This window comes from Aethalodelphis obliquidens, unplaced genomic scaffold (assembly GCF_003676395.1).
Source record: "Aethalodelphis obliquidens isolate GAN/ISIS:26980383/991018 unplaced genomic scaffold, ASM367639v1 scaffold15, whole genome shotgun sequence".
Taxonomy (NCBI): Eukaryota; Metazoa; Chordata; class Mammalia; order Artiodactyla; family Delphinidae; genus Aethalodelphis; species Aethalodelphis obliquidens.
In genome coordinates this window covers 8383060-8405722 of record NW_020837959.1, presented here as the reverse complement: position 1 = coordinate 8405722, position 22663 = coordinate 8383060, and the positions used below count along the sequence as shown (strand labels likewise).

The 22663-nt window shown below is 39.7% G+C and overlaps 1 protein-coding gene across 1 annotated transcript in view; it reads right to left on the bottom strand.

The window, feature by feature from the left end:
* Window positions 1–215: 215 nt before the first annotated feature.
* LRTM3 (leucine rich repeat transmembrane protein 3) overlaps window positions 216–22663 on the bottom strand; it is a 30948-nt gene continuing 8500 nt past the window's right edge. Inside the window, exon 3 of the mRNA XM_027115876.1 lies at window positions 216–21817. Coding sequence (XP_026971677.1) covers window positions 1342–21817 — 20476 coding nt within the window. The 3' untranslated portion in view covers window positions 216–1341. The remainder of the gene's footprint in view (window positions 21818–22663) is intronic.

Here is a 22663-nt window from a genome sequence, read left to right as displayed (position 1 = left end):
CTTGATAAATGTCAAGAAGTGAAATAATTTCATTGTTTCTATTATTAAAATTAAAAGTTGTGTGTAGGTTGTATACAATTAGATACTTTCCTTGGTAAAAAAAAATTGGAAATTTTTATAGTTTTGTATTTTATTAAGCATCCCCAAATATTCCACACATAGGAAATATGTGTTTTAAAGAGATCAAGTAGCATTTATAATAGAGGAAGCATTGTTATCCTAGCATGAATATAATGGTGATATGAAAAATATAATAATAAAATGATTAACATTATGGAATTTTTATGAGGCAAAAAAATGGGTTTTTTTCCCAAATGAGACCAATATTTTATTTACATACAAGAAATAAGCCAGTACAAAATACATTCAAAAAAATTCACTTGGCGCTAAAAATCCCACCACCCCATCCCCAATCTCACACATCTGGGTTCTTCTCCTGGCAGCCCCTGGGTCAACTCAGCTTTTCTGGGCCTCCTGCAAGAGCCTGGGGGCAGGGGTTGGAGTCAGCAGCCCTGAGGGCAAAGGTGAGGGTGCACTGCTGGCAGTGCCCCAGATCACACTCCATCTCTCAGTCATCTCTGTCTACAGGTGGACCTGCTCCATCCCCCACCAGGGCCCTCACAACCCAGGGCAGGTGGTAATAGGAGGGCAGGTAGTTCAGGTGCACTGAGAGGTGTCTCCCTTCACCTGGCAGTGCTGTGGGGCGGCTCCCTGCCACCCCCCACCCCAGAGGATGCAGTGGCAGGTGCTCTGTGCCGAGGTCCCCAAGCGCGTTGATGCCCTAGCCATGGCAGGTGGTGAGCAGGTATGGGTCACAGAGCTGCTGTGGGTTCCACTTGTGGTTGGGGACAAGGACAAAGCCGTCAGAGGAACCTGGGTTCTCAAAACCAGTACTTATCCCTGTATCTTGTGACATTTGACAATGTTGAACCCTCACTGCTACTTGAAACTGTCTCCCTTCAGTATCTATGTCCTCCTACCTTTTAGGGTACTCTCAATCTCATGTATGGGCTACAATTCCTCCCACTCACCCTTCAGTCATGGGGGAGTGCGTGGGGAGGGTGGGAAGGGGGCTTCGGCATCTGTGGGCTTCTCCTTTGGGGATTATAAGGAGGTAGCACAAACTGAGGGGAGATCTCACGCATGGCTGGACCAAACCGGAAATCATCTGCTTTCCCATCCATCCCTCCCAGAACTGTGCAAATCTACTGTAGAAATAAAAGGTATCAGTTTAGAAAACACTTCATGAGGAAACCATTTGACTTTATATGATTTTATTTTTCAAAGAATATCACAAGAGCAACCAGCTTTCCCCTCGAGATGAATCTTGATATGGTAACATCATTTTTGATGAACGAGGCTGAAGGACCCTAACAGCGACCCCAGCAGCTTTCTGGATGAACTCCATATGTTGCAAGAACTTGAAATCTTGGCCACCAGGGGACTTCTGAAGTTCTTCTTCCTTAAAGTGTTGCGGGGAATAGTCCAGCGAACGGTTTGGGGTATAATCTCCGGCGAGTCTGATGGTATACAGGCATAAAAAAATGGCTGGTTTTGTTCTCTTTCAGAATGGAAGCTGATATCCTCTCGAGGAGGTTTTGATGCTGACTTACGTTTGCTTGGGAAATAATCTGACCTTTCTGACTCATAATCCCGTACTTTCTCCTTTCTTGTGCGTTTCTCTTTACGCTGTGTATAACTGTCATCACATTCCCAAGAAGTGTTGTTCTTTCTAGATAAATACAATTTGGTCTTCTTTCGTTCTTTGCTTTCCAAATGCCTGTGAGGTTTGCCTTGGCTTTTTGCAAGATGTAATTCAATATCTGATTCCATTAAGGGGACTAAAGAATAACATTTTCCACTCCTTGAAGTCTGTAAAAGCTTCTCTTCGCTGAACGGAATGGAAGATGATACAGACAAAACCTCTACAGTATTTAAGGAACTGAGACACCACAAGTCAGGAGGTCGCATTTTGGAAGATGACCTATGTTTCCTGCTTTTGAGAGATTCATAAGAAGGTGGTGTCATTTCAGAGGATGACCTATGTTTCCTGCTTTTGTGGGATTCGTAAGAAGGTGGTGTCACAAATGAGGAATGTTTTTGACAGCCTCTAATATGATGGGAACCTGAATCTTCACTGTAAAGTGGTTTCAAATCAGTTTTGATTTTTTTCTTCTTGTAGAGATTTTCCACAGGCATGTCTTTCTGTAATTCAAACAGAATATTCTGTGACTTCCAACTTAAATAAGGGTTGGCATCTGAAAATATACATTCTTCACTCTCGTGTACATCAAGAGCTGAGCATTCCTCCAAGTTATCTGAACTCTCAATATTTGTCTGACTATCAGTAAAATCTTCAAAATTTTGAATTGAATGGGAATCAACTAAATCCCGAGTCTTTTCCTGAGTCTTTAAATCAACAGATTCACATGTATTTGTTTCTTGAAACCATACATGACATCGTTTATCATTTTCTGGAGTCACATGAGATTTTAACTTTGAAAGAGCCACGGTATCTTTCTGCACTGTGTTGTGTTGATCAGGGTCAGAGGCACACACCTGAGTGGGCTCCAAGAAATTTCTGACTAATGATGAGTTTTCATGGAAACTTTGCTTTTTGAAAGAGATATGTTCTTCTAACGGTCTTGTACCAATGGAAAGACCACCACTTTCTCCACTATTATCTACTTTTTTACATATTGCAACTGTCTGTAATTTAAGAATATGTTTGGGAAGTGCATTTGGCTTAGGGAACATACTTTTGACTGGAGAGCCCAGGAGAAAACGATGGTATTTGTATTGTAAATCAAGATCTATTTGATGAAGAGATTTTTCCTCAAAAAGTAACAAAACTCTGTTTTTTCGTTTTGGTACTTTGACACCAGAATGAATACATTTAGATAAAGGCTTCCTTCCATCCTGAGCCCTGGCCATTGTGTAAGATTCTCTTACAATTCTGGGAAAGGCTTTCATTTGAATCTCCAGTGTTTTCATAGAAAAGTGTATGAGAAGTTTGTTTTTTTCTCCTACTGAATAGTTTTGGAGAATATGAGGCAATGTCATCTCTCTAGCAGAAGTCAAAGGAGATGTTCCACTATCTAGCTCATTTATACTCTTTAACTTTGTAATGATCTTTTCATTGCCCCTTGAAACATTAACAATCAGTGACTTCATACAGCTGACAGGAGGTGAGTCTTTTTGGTATTTGTACTTTAGGTTAAATTCTATGGTATCAATCCCTCCCAGAGACAAAAAGAACATTTTTTTATGTCTTGGATAGAGCTTCCAACTGTTATGTTTTGAAATAGCCAGTTTTTGATAAAAGTTGAACTTTTGGAAGGATTGTTTTACCACCTCTGGTATCAAATTCAGTTTTATTTCAGGTGCTTTTGACTCTAAATGATTAGTGGGCTTGATTTTTTCTTTGCAAGTAAAATTTTCTAAAATAGGTTTTGGCTGCAATTTGGGATGTATTGTCATATATGTTGCATCTGGACCCCCTGCCAAAGGTGGTGACTTCCAATCATCAAATCCTTCAGATTTGACTCGTGGAGGCTCTTTCCTTTGCTGTACACTGATCATGAAGTTTGAGGTCCACTGTTGCATGGCCTCTTCTGGCACCGAGTGTTCTGCATTTTTAACAATTTCACTCTCACCAGCAGCTGACTCTCTAATTGCTGTTTTCTGGGTATCTGATGATTCCTGGAGATTCTGCTGTGGACGAGAGGATCCCATGATTCCTGGTGCATCTTTGTCTATTTTGCTCCCTGACTCTAAATAAAGAGGTGCTGATGGGATGGAAAGAAAAGTTCTTGTCAGAACCATACATGGTTCATCTTTACCTTTGTGCACTTTTTCCCCTGGCCCTTTAATAATATTCAACATAAATTCCTTTGTACTAAGGACATGTGGTATTGGTGAAATCGTTGCCTCTTTGTGATGTGTCCTGAGCCTCATATCTACTTTTTTCACATCATACTTTTTTTCTTTCTCTGACATATGTTGTTTTCTTTTAATTACATCACTACCAATTCCCTTCGTATCTGGTCTCTCCTTTGCATCTGATAATGCTGAAAGCATTCGTAGAAGTAGAGAGGGTTTTTTAATTCCAAGCCTTCCTTCATCTACTTGTGTACCTTTATCCAATTCCAGCTTAGTTGGAGGTTTGGAGACATAAATGTTTCTTACCACCGTACTGGGTGGTTTACCTTGACTTTCCTGTTTCTTTTGCTCTATCCCCCCAGTGTTCAGATGTAATTCTGTTCTGTGGAGCATATATGAAGAAGGTGACTTCTTGGACTTCAAAGTTATATCTTTGGTGTGCATCGCATCTCTCCTATCTACCATTTTTTCTCTTTCCCTCTCTTCTTTCTCAGGCATAGGTTGTTCCTCGTTTTGAACATCTTTCGTGGTATCACCACTAATTGAATATGTATGTACTATTTGCCCTGCATTTGATATTCTGAGCAAAACAGACCTTTTAAGTGCTAGCATTTCATTGTCGACTTGTATTTCTTTATCTATTTTGAGGGCAGGGAGAGATGGTGATGAAGTAGAACATTTCTTCAGGTTTTGACCAACTTTTGTGGTATCAGCACTGATTGAATCTGTATGTACTATTTCCCCTGCGTACGATATTCTCAGGAAAACAGATCTTTTAAGTGCTAGCATTTCATTATTGACTTGTACTTTATCCAATTTGAGGGCAGGGAGAGATGGTGATGAAGTAGAAGATTTGGTCAGAACCATACCTGGTCCATCTTTACTTTCCTGCATCTCCTTTTCATGATGTTTGGGGAACATGAGGTTTCCTCTTTCTACGCCATCCTCCTCCCTGTTCTGGGGCAAATGTTGTTTTTCTTTTGGGGGACTGATGACAGTATCACTAGCCATTGGCTCTGCATGTACCACTTCCTCAGAACCTGATGATTTCTGGAAGTTTACTGGGGGAAAAGAGGGTCTTGATAACATTGGCATGCCCTTTTCTCTGATGCTGGTGTTTTTGTGAAGGTGAAGAGAAGATTTAGAAGTGCAAGTCTCAGTCAGTGTTGCATCACCCGGCTCTCGTTTATATTCCTGAACCTTCCCTTCTTGCCCTTTAGTTTTCCACTGAAGGTCACTTAGATTGTATGTAAGTAAAATAGGTGATTTCTTTGCTTCCAAATCCATATTATTGTGGTCCACTCTACTATCCATATCCATATATTTCTCTCTCTCCTTCTCTTCTTTGTGTAGCATGTGTTCTTTTAATTTTTTTATGTATTTTGAAAGTTGTCCCTCATCGGTCTCAGCATATTCTGATGATTCCTTGGACTGTGCTTGTGGGAGAGGCAATTTTGTAATTCTTATCATGTACCCCTCTCCTCCTGTTGTATCAGATTTAAGATATGGTAGAGCGAGTAAAGAAATATAAATGTTTTTCAGTTTTGTGACTAGTTCACTGTCCTCTCTCTGTACCTTTCTCTTTTGCTCTTTAATTTTCCACTTCAATTCTTTGGTATCACGTATATATGAAAGTGGTAATTCCTTTGCGTTCTGATGCATAGATATCAGGAGCACTTTGTCTTCAATAACTGTTTTGAGTCTATCTTTGTCTTTTAACAAATAACCGTCAAATGACTTAGCATCTGCTTTTTTGCTTGGATTGAATGGATCATAAATCTTCAGTGGTGAAAAACAGGATTGTATTATTCTTTCTGTGTGTTCCTTTTCATTCCTGCTAGTGTCCCATTTCAGGTAAGATGGAGAAAGTAAGGAGGCACGAGTTTCCCTCAGAACCATTTCTGGCTCACCTTTGCTCTCCTGCACTTCCTTCCCTTGCCCTTTGACATTCAAAGGTAGTCTGTTTCTACTGAGTAGATGTGTAAGTGGGGATGTATGGGCTTCCAAAGTTATTATTTTGGGGTATATTCTATCTTTCTTGTCTTTTGTTTTTACTCTGAACTTTGTCTCTCTATATGGCATATGTCCATTAGTTTTTATTATTCCATTACATGAGCTAATACCTTGACTGGAATCTGCATATCTGATTTTCCCTGCACCTGATGACTCAGGGAGCTGAAATGGTGAAGGAGAGAATCCTGCAACTGCAGGCAAGTCTTCGTCTCCTTTGGTCCCTGCATCCAATCTATGGTGAGATGGAGAAGGCGAGGAAGGAGGAGTTTTTGTTGGAGCCACATCATGGTCTTCTGTTCTTCCCTGCCCCTGTTCTACTCTCTCCTCAATGCTCAGCCATGGCTCCTTTCTCCTACTCAGAGCACTGTGCTCGGCAACACTGAACACATGAGGAGGGGATGATGTCTTTGCCTTGAAATCTGTGCCACTGGCGCACAGTGAGCCGCTCATGGCTGCTGTTTGTACTCTGTCCTTTTCTTTCGGTGGTGGATGTTGTTTTCCTTTCTTTCTGTGGCTATCAGTTGACTTTGGAGGTGCTATCTGCACTGAAGGCAATGAATCTTGGAGCTCAGGGGGTGGCACATAATTCCTTATGATTCCTGGACCACCTTCTTCTTCTGTTGTTGTGTCAAATTTAAGATGAACTGAAGAAGTGACAAAAGGACAAATTTTGCTCAGAAGCACGACTGTGTCCCTTCTACCTTCCTGCCCCCTTTTCACTTGCTCTTTGATGTTCACTTGCAGTTCCTTTGCTTTGAGTATATGGAAAAGGGGTGATTTCTTTGCCTTCAAAGCTAAGCACTTGGGATGCATTAGGTTTCTCACAAAAATATTTGCTTTACCCTCTTCTTTCTGTGTCATGTATTTTGTTATTTTCAAATCACTTGAGATATCATTCACAGGTGACAGTGTGTATTTTAATTTCTCTGCATTTGATGATTCCCTGTGCCATGAGAATGGAATAGTGGGTTTTATTACTCTTTGCTTCTCTTTCTTGCCTTCTGTAACTTTGCTTAATGTAAATTGAGGTAGACAAGGTTCTGTCAGAACCTCATGTAGTTCACTTCTTTCCTGTACATGTCCCAAGTCTTCTCTTCTGTTTGTCTGTACTTCTCTAATTTGGGGGCTACACCTGCCAGGGGTATTGGGTACATGTGGAAGTGGTAATACCTTTGCCTTGGAAGTTGTCTCTTTGGAGTACATTATATATTTCATATTTACTACTTTTCCTCTATCCTCTCCTTTCTGGGGCATATATTCGTTTGCTGCTTGTACATCACTTGTGATATCACCCTTGATGAACTCTTTTTTTTCTTTTTTCACTATATCTGATGATTTCTGGTGTGATGGTTCTGGAAGAGAGTACCTTGTTACTTCAGCTCTGTAGTCTTCCTCTTTTATTCTTGTATCCAATTTAAAAGAAGTAGCAGGTATGGAAGTACATGTCAAAATCACACTTGGTTCACCCTGAATTCTTTGTATCTTTTTCTTTTGTTCTTTGATGTCCAACTGGATTTCCTGTGAACTTGGTGATTTCTTTTTCTCCAAAGGTAGGACTTTTGCCATTTTTACTCTTCCTTCTTCTTCGTGCATTATATGTTCTTTGGCTTTTTTTACATTGTTTGAGTTATCACCATAAACAGACTTTTTATGTGCTATGTTTCCTGTATCTGATGAATCCTGGAGTTTGGGTTGTAGAAAAGAGGATCTTGTTTTTCTTAGCATGATTGCTTCTCCTTTCCTTCTTGTGTCCACTTCACAGTAAGGCAGAGAAGAGATGGAAACACAAGATTTTTTCTGAATCCCAACTCGTTCATCTTTATGTTCCTGCATCTTTTCCTCTTTTTTTTTGATGTTCAACTGTAACTCCCGTGCAATTGGAGACTGGTTCGCCTCCAAAGCTATTCTTTTGGGATTCCTTATCTCTTCCAAAGCCATTTCCACTTTATCTTCATTCTCCTGTGACATATATTTTGATCTTTCTATGCTGCTTAAAATATCATCAGTTGGCTCCCCACATATTATCACTGCATCTGACAACCCCTGGAGGGTCAATGGTGGAAGGCAGAACCCTGACACTCCTCGCATGTATGCCTCTTCTTTCACTGCAGGACCCCATTCCAGGTGAGGTGAAGACAGAATGGAAACACAGAGATTATTCTGAACTACAACTAGATCACTCTTATCTTCCTGCATCATTTTCTCTTGTTCTTTATTGTTCCACTGTGGTTTGTTTCCATGCAGTGTATGTGTAAAAAGTTTTTTCTTTCTTTTAAAAGGGGCACATTTGCAGCCCCTTATATCTTTCATGTATACTATATTGTCTGCATCTTCCTTCTTTTTCTGGGGCAAACGTTGTTTTGATTCTATCATGTTGCTTAAACTGTCTCTATTAATTGACTCTGCAAATGATGTTTTCCTGATATTTGATGATGCCTGGAGGTTTAGTGGTGGAAGGCAGTTCCATGGTGTTCCTGATTTATCTCTTCCTCCTTTTGTTCTTGAATTCAAATTAGGATGTGATAGAGATGGTAAGGAAGTAAACAGGTTTGTCAGTTTCACACCTGATTTACCTTTACCTATTTGCACATTGCTGTCTTGTTTTATAATGTTCAACAGCCCTGGCGATTCCTTTTCATTGAGTATACGTGACAGTGATGATTTCTTTGCTTTCAAGATAATGTTGGGATCCATTATTCCTTTCATATTGACTTTTCTTCTTTCCTTCTCCTTTTTCTGTGATACAGGTTGTTTTATTCTTTTTACATTATTTGAGATAATCTCATCAATTGTCTTTTTATTCAATTTGAGGTAAGGTAAAGAAGGGATGAAGTCATATATACTTGTCAAAATCAAATCGGGTTTGACCTTTCTATGTTTTATATTTACCATTTTCTCTTTTATGCTCCACTGCAGTTCTGTTCTATTGCCTGGGCTACCACCGTCAGTGGTATTAAATATATTTGAAAACAACAATTTCTCCAAAGTTCTTTGGGGGTGTATTATGCCTTTCTTAACTCCTCGCTTTGAGTCATTCTTCTGTCTTTTATTTTCAGGCAAAAGAGGCATATGGATAGAAAGAGAATGTGAAAATAATCCAGGTAAACATACCTCTTTTTGCACCTTTTTTTGATACACTTTATGTAATTGCACATTCTTTCTAACTCTTAGCTTGGGGGAGCTAACATTTGATATTGAATCAATTACCTGCGCCCCATCCAGTGATTTCTCTCCTTTTGGCAATGAGACATTCTGATATTTTACAGTTTTAGTGAATGATTCTAAAGGCGGCCTTGTATTTTGTTTTGTTGTTTGCCTTGGAGGAATCGAGGGTACAGTCCATTCCAGGCCACACTCACATCCGGTATTTAGTTGATCTTTAGAAATCAAGTCTAATCCTTTTGTCCTGCTTGACACACGACCTACTTCCGATAATGCTTCCTTTGTCAGAGGTGTTAAATGTGGCAGCAGCCAGGGATCATTTTGAAGGTAAGACGTATACTCCACAAGATTCTCAGACGGAGTCAACAAGTGCTGCCGGCTTTGTTCTATACTGGGTAAGTTTTGTCTTTCCTCACTTTTTTGAATATATCCAACAATAACACCCATTCCTTTTAATGCTTCCTTAGCCTGTGGAGGTGAATATTCACAGTTCATCCTATTTGTGCCATCTAGTTTTACTTCTTGCACTGGGGTATCAGTTTGACGTAGACGTGCTTGGGGGTGAGATGCAAACTTTCGAAGAGCCTCATAAGTACATTTCTCTTGCTGGTCTCCCTTTCCTGTAATAAGCAAACCAATTCCTTCTGCACTTGGAGTGTAATCCACTGTGCTAACTACTTCTTCTGATGCCTTCTTTTCACACAGCATCTTACTCTGAAATATATCTCTCGAAGAGTCAGAAGCAAGATTTGGACAAATATCTTGTATACGTTCTGGTTGCTCTTCTCTTCCTGCAATAGACAAGCCAATTCCTTCTGTATTTGAAATGTGGTACGTTGGACTATCGACTTCCTTTAATGCTTTCGTTACCCTTAGCAATTTAATCTGAAGTATATTCATCAAAGAATGAGAAACAGATGTTGCAAGAGCCTTGCATATATTTTCTTGTTGATGTTCTTTTCTTTCTCCAATATGCAAATTAATTCCTTCTGAGCATGGAGGTTGATCCACTGGAATATCTGCTTTGTTTGATGCTTTCTCTACCACTGGGCTCAAAACTGTTGGACTGATTCCTTTGGCTGAGACTTCTTTCTTTCGCTTTCCAATATGGAGTTGATGCAATATGCAAGAGGAAACTGATTCCAGAAGATTTTCTTCTTTCTGGTTAGAACTATTTTGTTGCTTTGCCCTCCATTTTTTGGAAAACTTTATTTTCTGTCCATTTGATTTTGACAGACTGTCCATTAACTTTGGTTTCTCTTTTCTCCATGGATTTACATTTGAAACGATAGCGATGTTAACATTTTCTTTCCCTGTTGCATTTCTTGCCCCTTTTACATGAAGAGGCTCCTCACTGGGGCAAGATAACGAATCCAGAATCTGTTCAGGAGCGTGATCTGGTTTCACTTCTCCTTTCTGCACTGCAGACATATATCGCTGGGCCTCTACATTTGTACAAAGAAATGTCTGTCCTTTTGAACCTTGTAAGACATCAGTTTCTCTTAATCCTCCTCTTCCCAATAGATGTGAAATATTTTTTCTGTCAATGTATGTACCTTCCTCAGAGACCTTTACTGCATTTTCCAAATGAGGAGTTTCCATAATGGGATACAAAGTATGCTCCAGGTGTGTCCTTGAAATACTTCCTTGTTTCAGCAGTTTCTGCTCCTTGCAAGTCTTCTGTTGAGAAGCATCCAACTCTGGGAGAAACATATTCTTTCCTTTTGAACTTAAGGAAATGTCCGTTTTCTTGGATACTTCTCTCCACTGTGGAGTTGGAAATGAATGTTGGGTCATGTCTCCATATCCCTCCTTTACTCCTGGTGTGATAAGGAATTTGTGTTTTGTGTGTAATCTAATTCTTGAGATGTCAAACGTAAGGCAGTTGGTTTCCCTCTTTTGTGAATGTCGATCAGGATATACTTCTCTTTTCAAATCTACTGAGAATTTGACATCGTCAGGCTCTTTCTTCAGTGGCTGGCTCATCATGAATCGGTATTTACATTGTGGGAGAACGTCTGGTGAAGCAATTTGGTACTTTTCTTCTTGCTCTCTAATATATTGTTTCAGTGTTTTAATATTTCTTGATTTAGCACTCTTAGCAATGGACTGTGAAAATGCTATTTGTCTTCTATTTAGTGCTTTCTCCAGCTTTGGCTCTGGAGGAATGTGTATCAGCCTTTGTGCCTTGACTTTCTCCCTTTCTGCTTCCATCAATGCTTGAATTTGAGGTGGAATAGACCCAGAGTCACAAATAGTTTTCAGAACGAACTCTACCTCAGCGTTACCTTGCTGGAACCCCGGCTTCTGTTTCTTGATGTTACACCTCATTTCCTTTTCGTTGCTCTGGGTTCCATACCCTGTTGTGTTATACATCAGGGAAACAAGTGGTTTCTTTGCCTTTGACTTTACCTGTTCAGTATGCATAGTGTTTGTCACACCTGCTGCTTTTGCATTACCTTTATGTTTTATGATTTTAGGATATTTAGGATTGTAAGCATAAGCAGAATTCTGGATGGTTCCTGAGACACATGGTTCTTGCTGTCTAGTTTGTAGAAACTCAAATGGCTGGGTATTTTGTGGAGGTGTTCCAAACAAAACCTGTTTTTCATACTCTTCTTCCTCTGTAACTCTTGCTTTGTTCAGGGCATTTCTCTTTTCAGAAGATTCTTCATAGTTACCCCAGGTACTAGGTGACTGCTCCATTTTTATGTGCGGTGGAATAGACGTAGAAGCATCTGTAGATTTTAGGTCTGCATTTAACACAGTTTTCTCTCTCTCTATGCCCACCTCCTGTTCCTGTTCCTGTTCCTTATTAATGCTTAAAGCAGCATGACCTGTGGCATTAACTGATTGTAAAATCACTCGGCTTTCAACTGGCAGCTCCATGTGTGTTGGTTGTACAGGACTAAACCTTGATACTCCGTCTATCTCTGTTTTGAATCTGCTTTGCCTTTTAATGTCAGAGGTATCCAATGTGAAGTAAATGGCATTTGTAAATATAACAGCCACATTTTTACCTTGCCAAATCTCTTTCATTTTGGTTTTTAAATTGGATCTAAGTTTTTTCCTCTGCTTTGTGGCAAACTGCCTATTGACTTTAAGTATCTGTGAAATGAGTGGCTCCTTTTTCTTCAGAGCTAAACATCTGGGATTCAGTATGATTTTCTCTTGTACTGTGTTTATCTGGCTTTCAGAGTCAGATAAAACAGGCGTGAACAAATCTAAAGGCCCCAAGAGAGCTGTGGCTAAGTTTTCCTCCGACTCTGCCTTTTTCTCTGTGACAAGACCACCCAGATTTTTGTGACGTGTTCTGTCATTATACAGAGTGTCCCTCGCTGCTGTATCGAATGAGAGTTGATCAATCACTAACTGGGGCGTTGGAATCTTAGCTCCCTCAGTGGTGAGGAGTAATCTCTCTCTCACGCTTTCATTCCATTGCCTCTCTCTTATCTTGTACTTAACTTTGTGGGGTCTTTTAATATGGATTCCTGTAAGACAACTTGTGCTATTAAGCACCTGTAAAATTGATGGTTTCTCTGCCTCCACAATTACCTGCTTGGGACTCATTGTATTTTTCTTGTCTGCAACCTCTAATGTGTAACTCTGGCTTCTGGGTTCAGACGAATCAAGGCTGGAGAAATCTAAAGGCTTTAAGACAGTTCTTACTAAGTCACTTTGATTCCATGTCTTTTTCTTAGAAATAGGATGATCCCATATCCTCCTCGGATTTCCATCCCAGAGACCATCACATTGTATGGAACCAGTCTCTGACTTTCTAGCTTTTGGAAATGGGGTCTTTAGACCTACCATATATTGTATTCCCCCTTGGGTACGAAGACGTTTCTTCAATGTTTGTACTCGAATAAAATTCATCACGTTTCTAGAAACAGCCTCTAAGATAGTTTCTCTAACGTGTTCTTCTTGCCTCATATTTTGCATGGCACAAGACAAATTCCAAGTCCTCCTGCCTTCTGAACGATTCAGTTTAGATTTTGGTTTGTAAGGGCCAAGATTTTTCATATGATGGGAACTGAAATGGAAGTGTTGACTATAGCGCAGAACTGATTCTGCTAACATTTCTGGGATATTTTCCTCTTCCTTTTTATGTGGCACATTCATTTTACCTGTGTTGCTGGATCTGCTTTGTGTATCAGTCAAATTGGCCTCCCATGCTTCCCCATCACTTGTTGATTTCTCTAGCTCTGGATAGGTATGGTTGTGTATTTTCACTCTTGGTCGATCCGTCCCTGTTTTTGGTGTGCTATCAATTTCAAAATCTATTTTGTTATCAGTTGAAACAGGTGTGGGAGATAAAAACGCATCACCTATACTTCTATTTGGTTGCATGTCCTTTATCATAGACTTTAAATGGCCTTCCTGTTCCTTTCTACAGTACAGATGACCATCCTCAGTGATATTAAGCACCTGTGAAAAAAGAGGCTTCTTTGCCTTCATTGTTATACATTTGGGACCCATAAGATCTTTCCTTCCTGGAAATTGTAATGCCTTTTTCTGCCTTTTAGAGTCAGGTAAAACAGACATCATGGATATTGTTAGTAAATCTCTCGGCAACTCTTTATGTTTCTTGGCAATACGACCACCCACTTTCCTTCTAGAGCTTTCATTATATGGATCTCCAAGCACTGAGATCCCTGACTTGGGAGGTGGGATATTTTGATCAACTGTGTATTTTGTTATTTTTTGAGTTTTTATGTCTTCCATTTCTTCTTCAAGTTGTTGGGAAGCTGCACTGGGAACATCCAGCTTCTTTGTGGAGCTCTGATCAGATGTAGTCCTATACACTGCCTCATCAATTAAAAGACCATCAAATATTGCTTTCCCTCTTTTTAGACGTGAACTCTTTTCACTTATTCTATGCAGTATGTCTGTTTGTGGTAGGATATTCTTTTTCAGCTCTTCAGTTTGAAATGGAATTATCAGAGGAGAACAAATAGACTCCAACATATTTTCCAAAACTAGTGCTTGTTGCCATGCTTCTTGCTCTGTAATAAGCATATTTTGATCTTTTCTACTTCCGGTCCTATTCAGGAATTGTAGACCTGCTTCGAGTAAAACTTCCTTGCCCATTTTTTCTTTTTCATTTTGCCATCTTGATTCTGATGTGCTGCTTGAGGTGCTCCATTTATTAGAGGTATATTTACACACTCTTTTCCCTTCCTCTTGTTTTAACTGTATAATATTGACTTTTTTTCTTAATGGGCCTTTCTTTGCTTTCAGTTTTTTGTGTGTTTTGATGGCAGGTGAAACAGGTGTAGGTGAAAAAAAGGTATTCATAAATATATTTGACATACTTTGAGATATTTCTTTGGCCATGTCATCCAAGGTGTAGACCTGTTCCTTTCCATAGCTGGGGGCACCAGACCTAGTGATATTAGTTGTCTTTAAAATGGATGCCATCTGGGCTTTCCCAGTTCTAGACTTAGGGATTAGTGCTGCATTTCTCAACCCTTTAATTTTAGGTGACGCTGGCATGTAGATACCAAAAGACTGCAGGGTTCTCACTCGTAAATCCTTTGGTAACCCTATTTTTTCCTCTGGAATAGAACCAGCAAGTTCCTTTGTAGGGCCTCTTTCAGATAGGATATCAGTCGGTGCTTTAACAGTTAAAGATTCACTAAGTGATTTCCCTGTCATTGGAGATAAAATCTTTGGACTCTGCGTTTTTGTTCTTTTTGGTAGCTTCTCAAATGGAAGTGAATTCAAAATAGAGCAAGACACAGGATGCAATACACTTTGTGTGAAAAGTGTGTGTTGCTGCAGCTCCTGAGCTATGGTAAGCGATTCTGGGATTTTTTCCCTTGCTGAATACTTACATTTTAGATCTGATTTCACAAAGCGAGGTTCCTTCATGTTAGGAGCATGGAAAGTGAGGTGCTGGGAATTCCATGGCGCTGCTTCTCCACCGAGGTCTTTGACTTCCTTCCTGACATTTGAGGCCCTGCCCTTCTCGCCCCTGGAATAGGGACACGAGGCTCTTTCTCTATCTGGCCACTGCCCTTGGTGTTGCAGCTCATGACTGAACCTCATCTTCCACGGCATGTCCGTCTCTACTTTGCTTCTGTCATGCACTTTCATGTCCAGTGAAACGGCCACGGGAGAGGAAAAGGCATTCAGGATGACAGCTGCCACAGACTGACCTTGTTTCCTCATGGTTTTGTAGTTGCATTCAAATTGCCTACCATGGCTTGGTGCACCACATTTTGTGATGCTAAATGTCTTTGAAATCGGTGTCTTCTTTGCCTTCAAAGTTACACATTTGGGACTCATTTTATTTCTCTTGTGTGTAAGTTTTGAGTTGTTTCTTTTTGACACAGGTAAAGCAAGTGTGGATAAATCCAAAACCTGCGGAATTGCTGCTGGTAATTCTTGGGCTACTCCTTCCTTTCTCTCTGCAGTACGATCTTCCAGTACCCCAGAGTATTTTATCTGAATTAAAAAGTCAACAGTCTGTGATTTCAGGGTTTTTGGATGTAGGGCTTTTAAATAACCATTCCCAGGGATATTAAATATCTGTGAAATTGGTGCCTTCCTTGTCTTCATAATAACACATTTGGGACTCATTTTACTTTTTAAGGCTCTACATGTAAGCATCTTTCTCTGCCTCTTAGATTCAAATAGATCAGGTGTGGAGGCATCCAAAGACCCCAGGACAGTTGCTTGTACATATTCTTTAAACTCTGCCTTTTCCTCTTTACCATGATCGTACAGGTCCCCCGTACATCTCCCATTACTTGGGACATCACATTTCATTGTATCAATTAAAACTCGACCAATTAGTGATTCCTTTGACTTTAGAAAGGGAAGGGTTGAGCTTGCTGACCACACCGTGCCATTTAGTGTCTGCTGGCTTCTCTTTGGCTCCTCTGCCTGGGTTGGATCTGGAAGCTGTGTTTGTCGTGGGACGTCTTGTTCTGTAACAAACAGAATTTTCCCACGTCCTTTGTTTCCCCATTTGTAAAGGTCAAGCTCCTTCCTCTGGCCTGAACAGAAGATGAAATGCTGGCTGTGCTGTGGAATTATCTTTAACAACATCTCCTGTTCACCTTCTTCTTCCTCTTCATCTTGAAGATTGGTTTCTTTGGTGTCACCTGGAGTAATATTACCTTCATGTGGTGATATCTCTTGCTTTACTTGTTTAGAACTGAGTCTTTTTCCCCCTAACATGTTTTTTTCCCTTTCTCTCTTGCTATACCTATTAACGGCAGGTATAATAGACGTGAGGGAGTACCTGGCGTCTGCCATTTTTTCACCTTGACCCACCTCTTTCATTTTGGTTGTTAAGTTATATCCCAATTCTTTTCTATGATTTGGGCTAGCACCAGCCTTGATATTGAGCATGTTTGAAATTGATGGTTTCTTTGCTTTTAAAATTCCACATTTGGGCTTCATTAAGGTTTTCATGTCTGAATATTGTTTGAAATTTCTCTTGCTTTTGGATATAGATAAAGAAGCCAGGCAGAAATCTAAAGTCACTGTCTCTTTCTTTTCAATACCATCAGCTTGTTCCTTTTGATGGTTTGCATCAGATGGAACACCACATTCTCTTTCAGAAACTATTTGTTCATCAATCTTTGCTTCTCCTGACATTGGAGGTGAAAACCTAGCATAGCTCTCTAGCTTTCTAAGTTGAAACTGATCCAATGTAGGGCATGAAGCAGAGCTTAAAATAGTCTGTGCAAAATGTGTTTGTGGTTGTACCTGAATATTTATACTTCCTGGTTGTTTCAGTTCCTCATCTGATTTGACAAGGTCATGATCCTTCTTCTGATATATATTGAATATGAGGCCTGGGCAAGTCTCTGGAGCTGGTAAATCTTGTTCCCGTGCCTTCTCCACCCCATCTTTCACACTGTTAGATAAACTACTCATATTGATAGAACCTGGGCAACATATTTTTCTTCCATTTGGCGATTTCCCTTGCACTAGCTGCATATGACTAAGTCTTGTTACCATTTGCATATCTGTCTCCACATTTAATCCAATACTCATTTTGATGTTGGGCAAAGTAGGCACCTTGAAGTGAATGATATCCAAAAATGCATCTGCTATATTTTTATTTTGCTGTGGATTCTTCATCTTTATTTTTAAATTGCATTGCAGTGCCTTGCTCTGCCTGCCATTAAGCATATGAAAAATTGATGGCTTTTGTTCTCTCATAGTTCTATACCTACAACTCACTGTTTTTTGCTTCCTTGCTAATTTTAATATGTTTTTCTTCCTTTTAGATTTAGAAACAAAGGGGTCAACCGAATCAGAAAACTGTGGGAAGGTCACTTGCAAATTTTCTGGTAACTCTGAATTTTTCCCCACAAAATAAGAATCTAGTTCCCTTTTAAGGTTTCCACCAGATGGTAGGCCACACTCTGTTGTAGTGTTCAAAAGTTTATCAAGTGATGAGTTCCCTGCCTCAGGAGCTGGAATCTCCAGACCCGTAGGGGCTGTTATGTCATCTTCTGGTTTGTTGATCTTCTGGAGTTCCTTAGCTTCTTGAGGACCCATCTGGAGGCCAGTCTGTGAAGCAGTTTGTGTAAAGCATGTTCGGTGCTGTATATCTTGTTCCTGTGTTAAACGGTCCAGTGCTGGGTCTGGTTCGGCAAGGTGGGTCTCTTTCCCTTGATACCCATTGATCCAGAGGTACTGGGTATATTGTGGAGCAGTTACTAGCAACGTTTTTTGCTCCTCTTCCTCTCCATCTTGTACTTTTTCTTCTCTGTCACAGAATGCACTACTCTTATCAAAGAAATCAACATACTGTGGTCTCCCCTCACCTGCTAGTCCCTGGAGCTTTACCTGAGCATGGCAGAAGCTGTTTGTCTCTTCTTGTAACCTGCTGTACACAGGAGAGTAAAGGGTGTTTAGAAATTCATAAACCAGCCCATTAGCTTGGTTGATCTTTTCAAACTTGGCCTTAAAGTCAGATTCCAGTTCCTTTCTATGACCTGTGATATTACATATTTGTGAAATTGATGGCTTCAATGCCTTCATGTGTACAGACTTGGACTTCACTCTACTTTCTAAGTGTGAGAATCTTACTCTATTTTTCTTCACTTTAGAATGAGATAAAACAGGCATGTGGCAAATAAAAGTCTCTGGGGAAATTGCTGGTAAATCTTTGGGTAACTCTGCCTTTGTTTCTGTAAAAGAATAAACCATTTCCCTTGTATCACTTCCATAATCTGGGACATCACTTTCTCTTGTTGTTAAAGGGTCTCCAATCAGTGATTTTTCTGATGCTGGAGGAGGCATCTCAGAATGTGCAGTGCATCTTAAATCTGTTTGTGTGGTCAGGCTTTTCTTCATATTCTCAGCATGAAATGGATCTGTTATGGCCGAGTAAACAGACTCCATCATGATTTCTGCAAATGTGACTGGTTGTTGCATTTCTTTCTTTGTTTTAAGCTCTTTCTCTGGAGATGCATCCAATCTGAGGTTCCAGCAATCCTCAAGGACAGCTTCTGGTGAAGCTTCTCTGTCCCCACTCATTTCATCTTGCAATTTAGCTGCTTCTGGTGTGTCTCCAGAGTCACTTCCTTTAGTAATGGTATCTGAACACTTTTCTTCTCTTTCAACTTCTGATATCTCTTGTTTTAGCTTGGTGTGACTGTGATTCTCTGCATTTAATCTGCTGTGTGTTCTAATATGAGGCAAAATAGACACGTGAGGGTCAAGAACACTCAGAAGCATATCTGCCACAGTTTCTTGCAGTATTTGTTTAATCATGATTTTGAAATCACCTCTCAATCTTCTTCTATGATGTATTGGTGGTGTCTTTACTTTCATAATTACACGGTTGAGACAGAGTACATTTTTGGTTTCTGGTAATTTTTTTCTGATTCTCCGCCTTTTCACACTTGATAAAGGAAGCATACGCCTATGGAAAGACCCCAGGGCAACTTCAGGTAAAACTCTTTTTAAGTCTTCCTTTTTTTCTGCAATTTGATCATCCAGGGGCTTTCCGGGGCTTCCACACAATGCGACACCATGTTCTGTTGTTTCAGTTAAAACTGGCAAGCTCTCTGACAATGTAAGAGGATGCACTGGATCTGCAGTTTCCCTGCCTGTAGGTCTGTCTGTGCTTTGCTTCACCTTCTCAACTTGAAATGGATCCATTGTGGGGCATGGACCAGTCCCCACAATTGTTTCTGTAGAAAGAGTGTGTGGTTGTACCTCTAGCTCTTCATTTTGAGTTGTTCTACTTTCTGAACAGCTATGTCCTATTTCAAATTTGACGTACTTGGGCTTCTGCTTTAGTTGTAGACTCAACCTGAAACCTGGTGTTAGCTGTGGATCTGCTTCTTGTAGAGCCTGTTGTTCTTCCTCTCTGTCATGTTCCTGTGGTTTTTTAAATATACATCTCTTCTCAATGTATTCTGCACTCCATGTTTTCTTGTCATCTGGTAATTCATCTTGCTTTACGGCTGAATGACTAAGCCCTATTCTTGATGTATCTGTCTTGGTTTTTAATCCACTCTGCGTTTCCATATGAGGTGGTTCAGAAAGGGCAGTGTGAGTGGCATCGTGAAATGCATCAGATATTCTTTCATCTTGCCTATTTTTTATGCTGCTTCTAGTGTTGCATTCAAGTTCCTCACTTTCACTTAGGTCACCATCTTCTGTAACATTAACTATTAATGGTTTCTTTTCCTTCTCAATTACACCTTCTGGACTCTCTTGAATTTCTCCACCTGCTGATTGTTCACTGCTTTTATACTTTTTGGTTCCTAGTGAAATGAGCAAGTTGACATCTGAAGACTCCAGAACAATTTCAAGAAAATCTTTTTCGTGGGTATTTCCCTTTGGAAAGCACCTTTGCATTTCTGATGTACTAGTTGGTAACTTCTCTCCATTTGTAAGTAGAAGATGTGAATTCTCTGTACTTTTTAGGTCCTTCCATGTTTTCTTTCTTCTGTCTGACTCCATTTTGGGAGAGGAATCAAATTTCTGCAAAGGTGCTGATATAGCTTCTTCTAAAGGTGTCTCATGCTTTGCAATATGCAGGTCAGATGTTTTTTCACTATTTGGGGCACAAAACTCTGCAATATCGATTTCCTTTGCTTGTAAAATTAGGTCTTTAAGAGACTCTTTATTCTTCCAGTTTGTTTCTATTAATGAAGAACAAGGTGCTTTTTGTTTATAAGCATTGACCATGAAAGACTCTTCTAGCTGAGGTGGAATTTTTGGTGAAATGTTTTTTAGTTCTTTATTGTCTCTGCCATGATGCTTTCCGTTTTTAGTACTCCCTGAGGTTCCTCTTTTCTCAACAGGCCCTGCATAGTTGACTTTCTCTGCATACAGTGACTTATTTTGCTTCAGCAGAAAATGTCGACATCCTGTTAAACCTGGCATAAATTTCACTAGTCTTTTCCTGGAATACTTCCTAATATAAGGAGGAACAAGCTTGAAAGCATAAGTACGACACAACGCTATACCTGATACACCTTTTCTTTGATGTAACTCTTTCTTCTTAGTTTTATACCTGTGTCTTAACTTGCTACATTCTGAAGTGTGACATACTGTGATTTGAAATACTGGCGAAGTTGATGTTTTCTTTGACTTTTGAGGTGGAACTTTGAGACTAAATTTACTTTTACTGTGTAATGTTTTTCTTCTGTTTTTCTGCCTGGTCATGGTAGGTGAAAGAGGCACTGAGCCATATGCAGGATACTGATTTAATTTTGAGCTAGCAATTTGTTTCTGGCCCTTTGTCTTTACACTCTTTAGTTGTGGCATCACTTTAGCAACTGAATTTGGGCTTAGAGTTAAAACTAGATGTCTGGCATTATTAAAAATATTATTTTGCCCTGGGATTGAATATTGAATCTTGTTTGAATCTTCAAACCAAACAGAATATTGGGCCTCTTCTGAGTGTTTTGTATCAGACTCTAGGTCCTTGATTGAATCTTGAGTCTCAACAGAATGTGGGACTTGGACCAAATGTTGGCTCCTGTCCCTATGTTGGGTCTGGAAGGAGCCTTGTGTGCTGCTGGTAAGTGGTTTCCTCATCAAATCTTGAGGCAGAGCAACGTATCTGGCCTTGATATCAGGCTGGCTACTGATTGATTCCTGGTTGTTAACAAGTTGTTGGGCTTGACTAGTAAACTGGGCTTCAGAAAAATCTTGATTCGGAAGAGCACTTTGTCCTGGAAAAGAATCTTGTGCTTCGGCAGAAATGTCCATTCTAACAGAATGTTGATTCTGAATCAAGGGCTCTTGAGACCTTGAGTACAGATAGGTAGTTTTACTCTCTAAAGTAGCTTTGGATGTTAAAGGCATTTTATTTCTCACATTTTCTTCCAGAAGTCTGACTTGGTCTCTAGAAAGAAATAAATGGGCAGGAGGGTGTGGTGCCACATCTATATCTTCACTTTCTATAATGATTCTAGAAATTCTTGAAAAGTTAAAGTCAGAAGAAAACATCAAATTTTTATTTTCGTTGGCTTTCATTATGGAAGATAATTTCTTAGATGAAAACTGTATTGTTTCATGTTCGTTTTCAGGACACCCTCTGCACCTTGGAAAAATTTCCTGTACTTCTGAATGAAACAGTGACAAAGACGAGCTAGTACCATCTGAAGATGGCTCATGACTTTCACTAAAGTGACTTATGCGATATTTACTTTCACTGGTACTTGTCCGTGTTGGTTCATCTGGCAGTGAAACTCTGTCTCCAGAGTTACCTTCATTTCCTTCAGATGTAAGTGATGAAGTAATTGTTCTTTCTGAAAAGTCATCAACTCTGAATATAAGAAAAGAGTGTGTAAATCAGTTGTCACTGAGGACCTATTTCCTACAGGAACTCTCTTTTAGATTTAAGGAAACCCAATAGAGTATATAAAAACATAGCTCAATATAGAGATAAATTGGAAAGTCATTGTCCACATTACAAAATTATTCATTACCTAGTGTCATTCATTTAATAAATCAATCCACTGACAAAGTGAAGTAAATTATTTTCATATCTAGGAGAATGAGGGATTTTTTCCTCAAAAACCTGTCCAAAAGTCTACTTTTGACTTGTCTATTTTGACAGTCAAAGTTGCAGGTTAAGATTATATCCTTTTAAAAGGAATATCAGTTTGTTTCTGTTCTCTGTATGAAAGTTTTGACAAGAGTAAAAATATCCTTATGGAACTTTAAGAGGTACCACAGAAGAATGTCCAATACCATAAACTATAGCTTTCTATAAATAAGTCCAGATTATTTTAACAGCTGTTTGTTTTTGATCAAGAGAAAAGCCTACATTTTAGGGTAGTGCTTCTCAACATACTTTTGGGTTGAAATAATGATCATGGATGTGGACTCTCCAATATCCTTTCTACCGCAAATGATTAGGCTTGGTCTAACAATGCTCAGACCAGCAGCATCAGGGTCACTTGGGAAATGATCAGAAATGCAAAATCTCAGGCCCCACCCTAGACCTACTGAATCAGACACCTGGGGATGGGGCCCAGAAATCTGAGTTTTAACAAGCTTTCCAGGTGATTCTGATGCACCGTAAGTTTTGTTTAATGGTAAGGCAGCCTAAAGTCATCAACTGAAACTCATATAAGCTAAGTCAGAAATTCTGGTAGCTGTTTGTTCA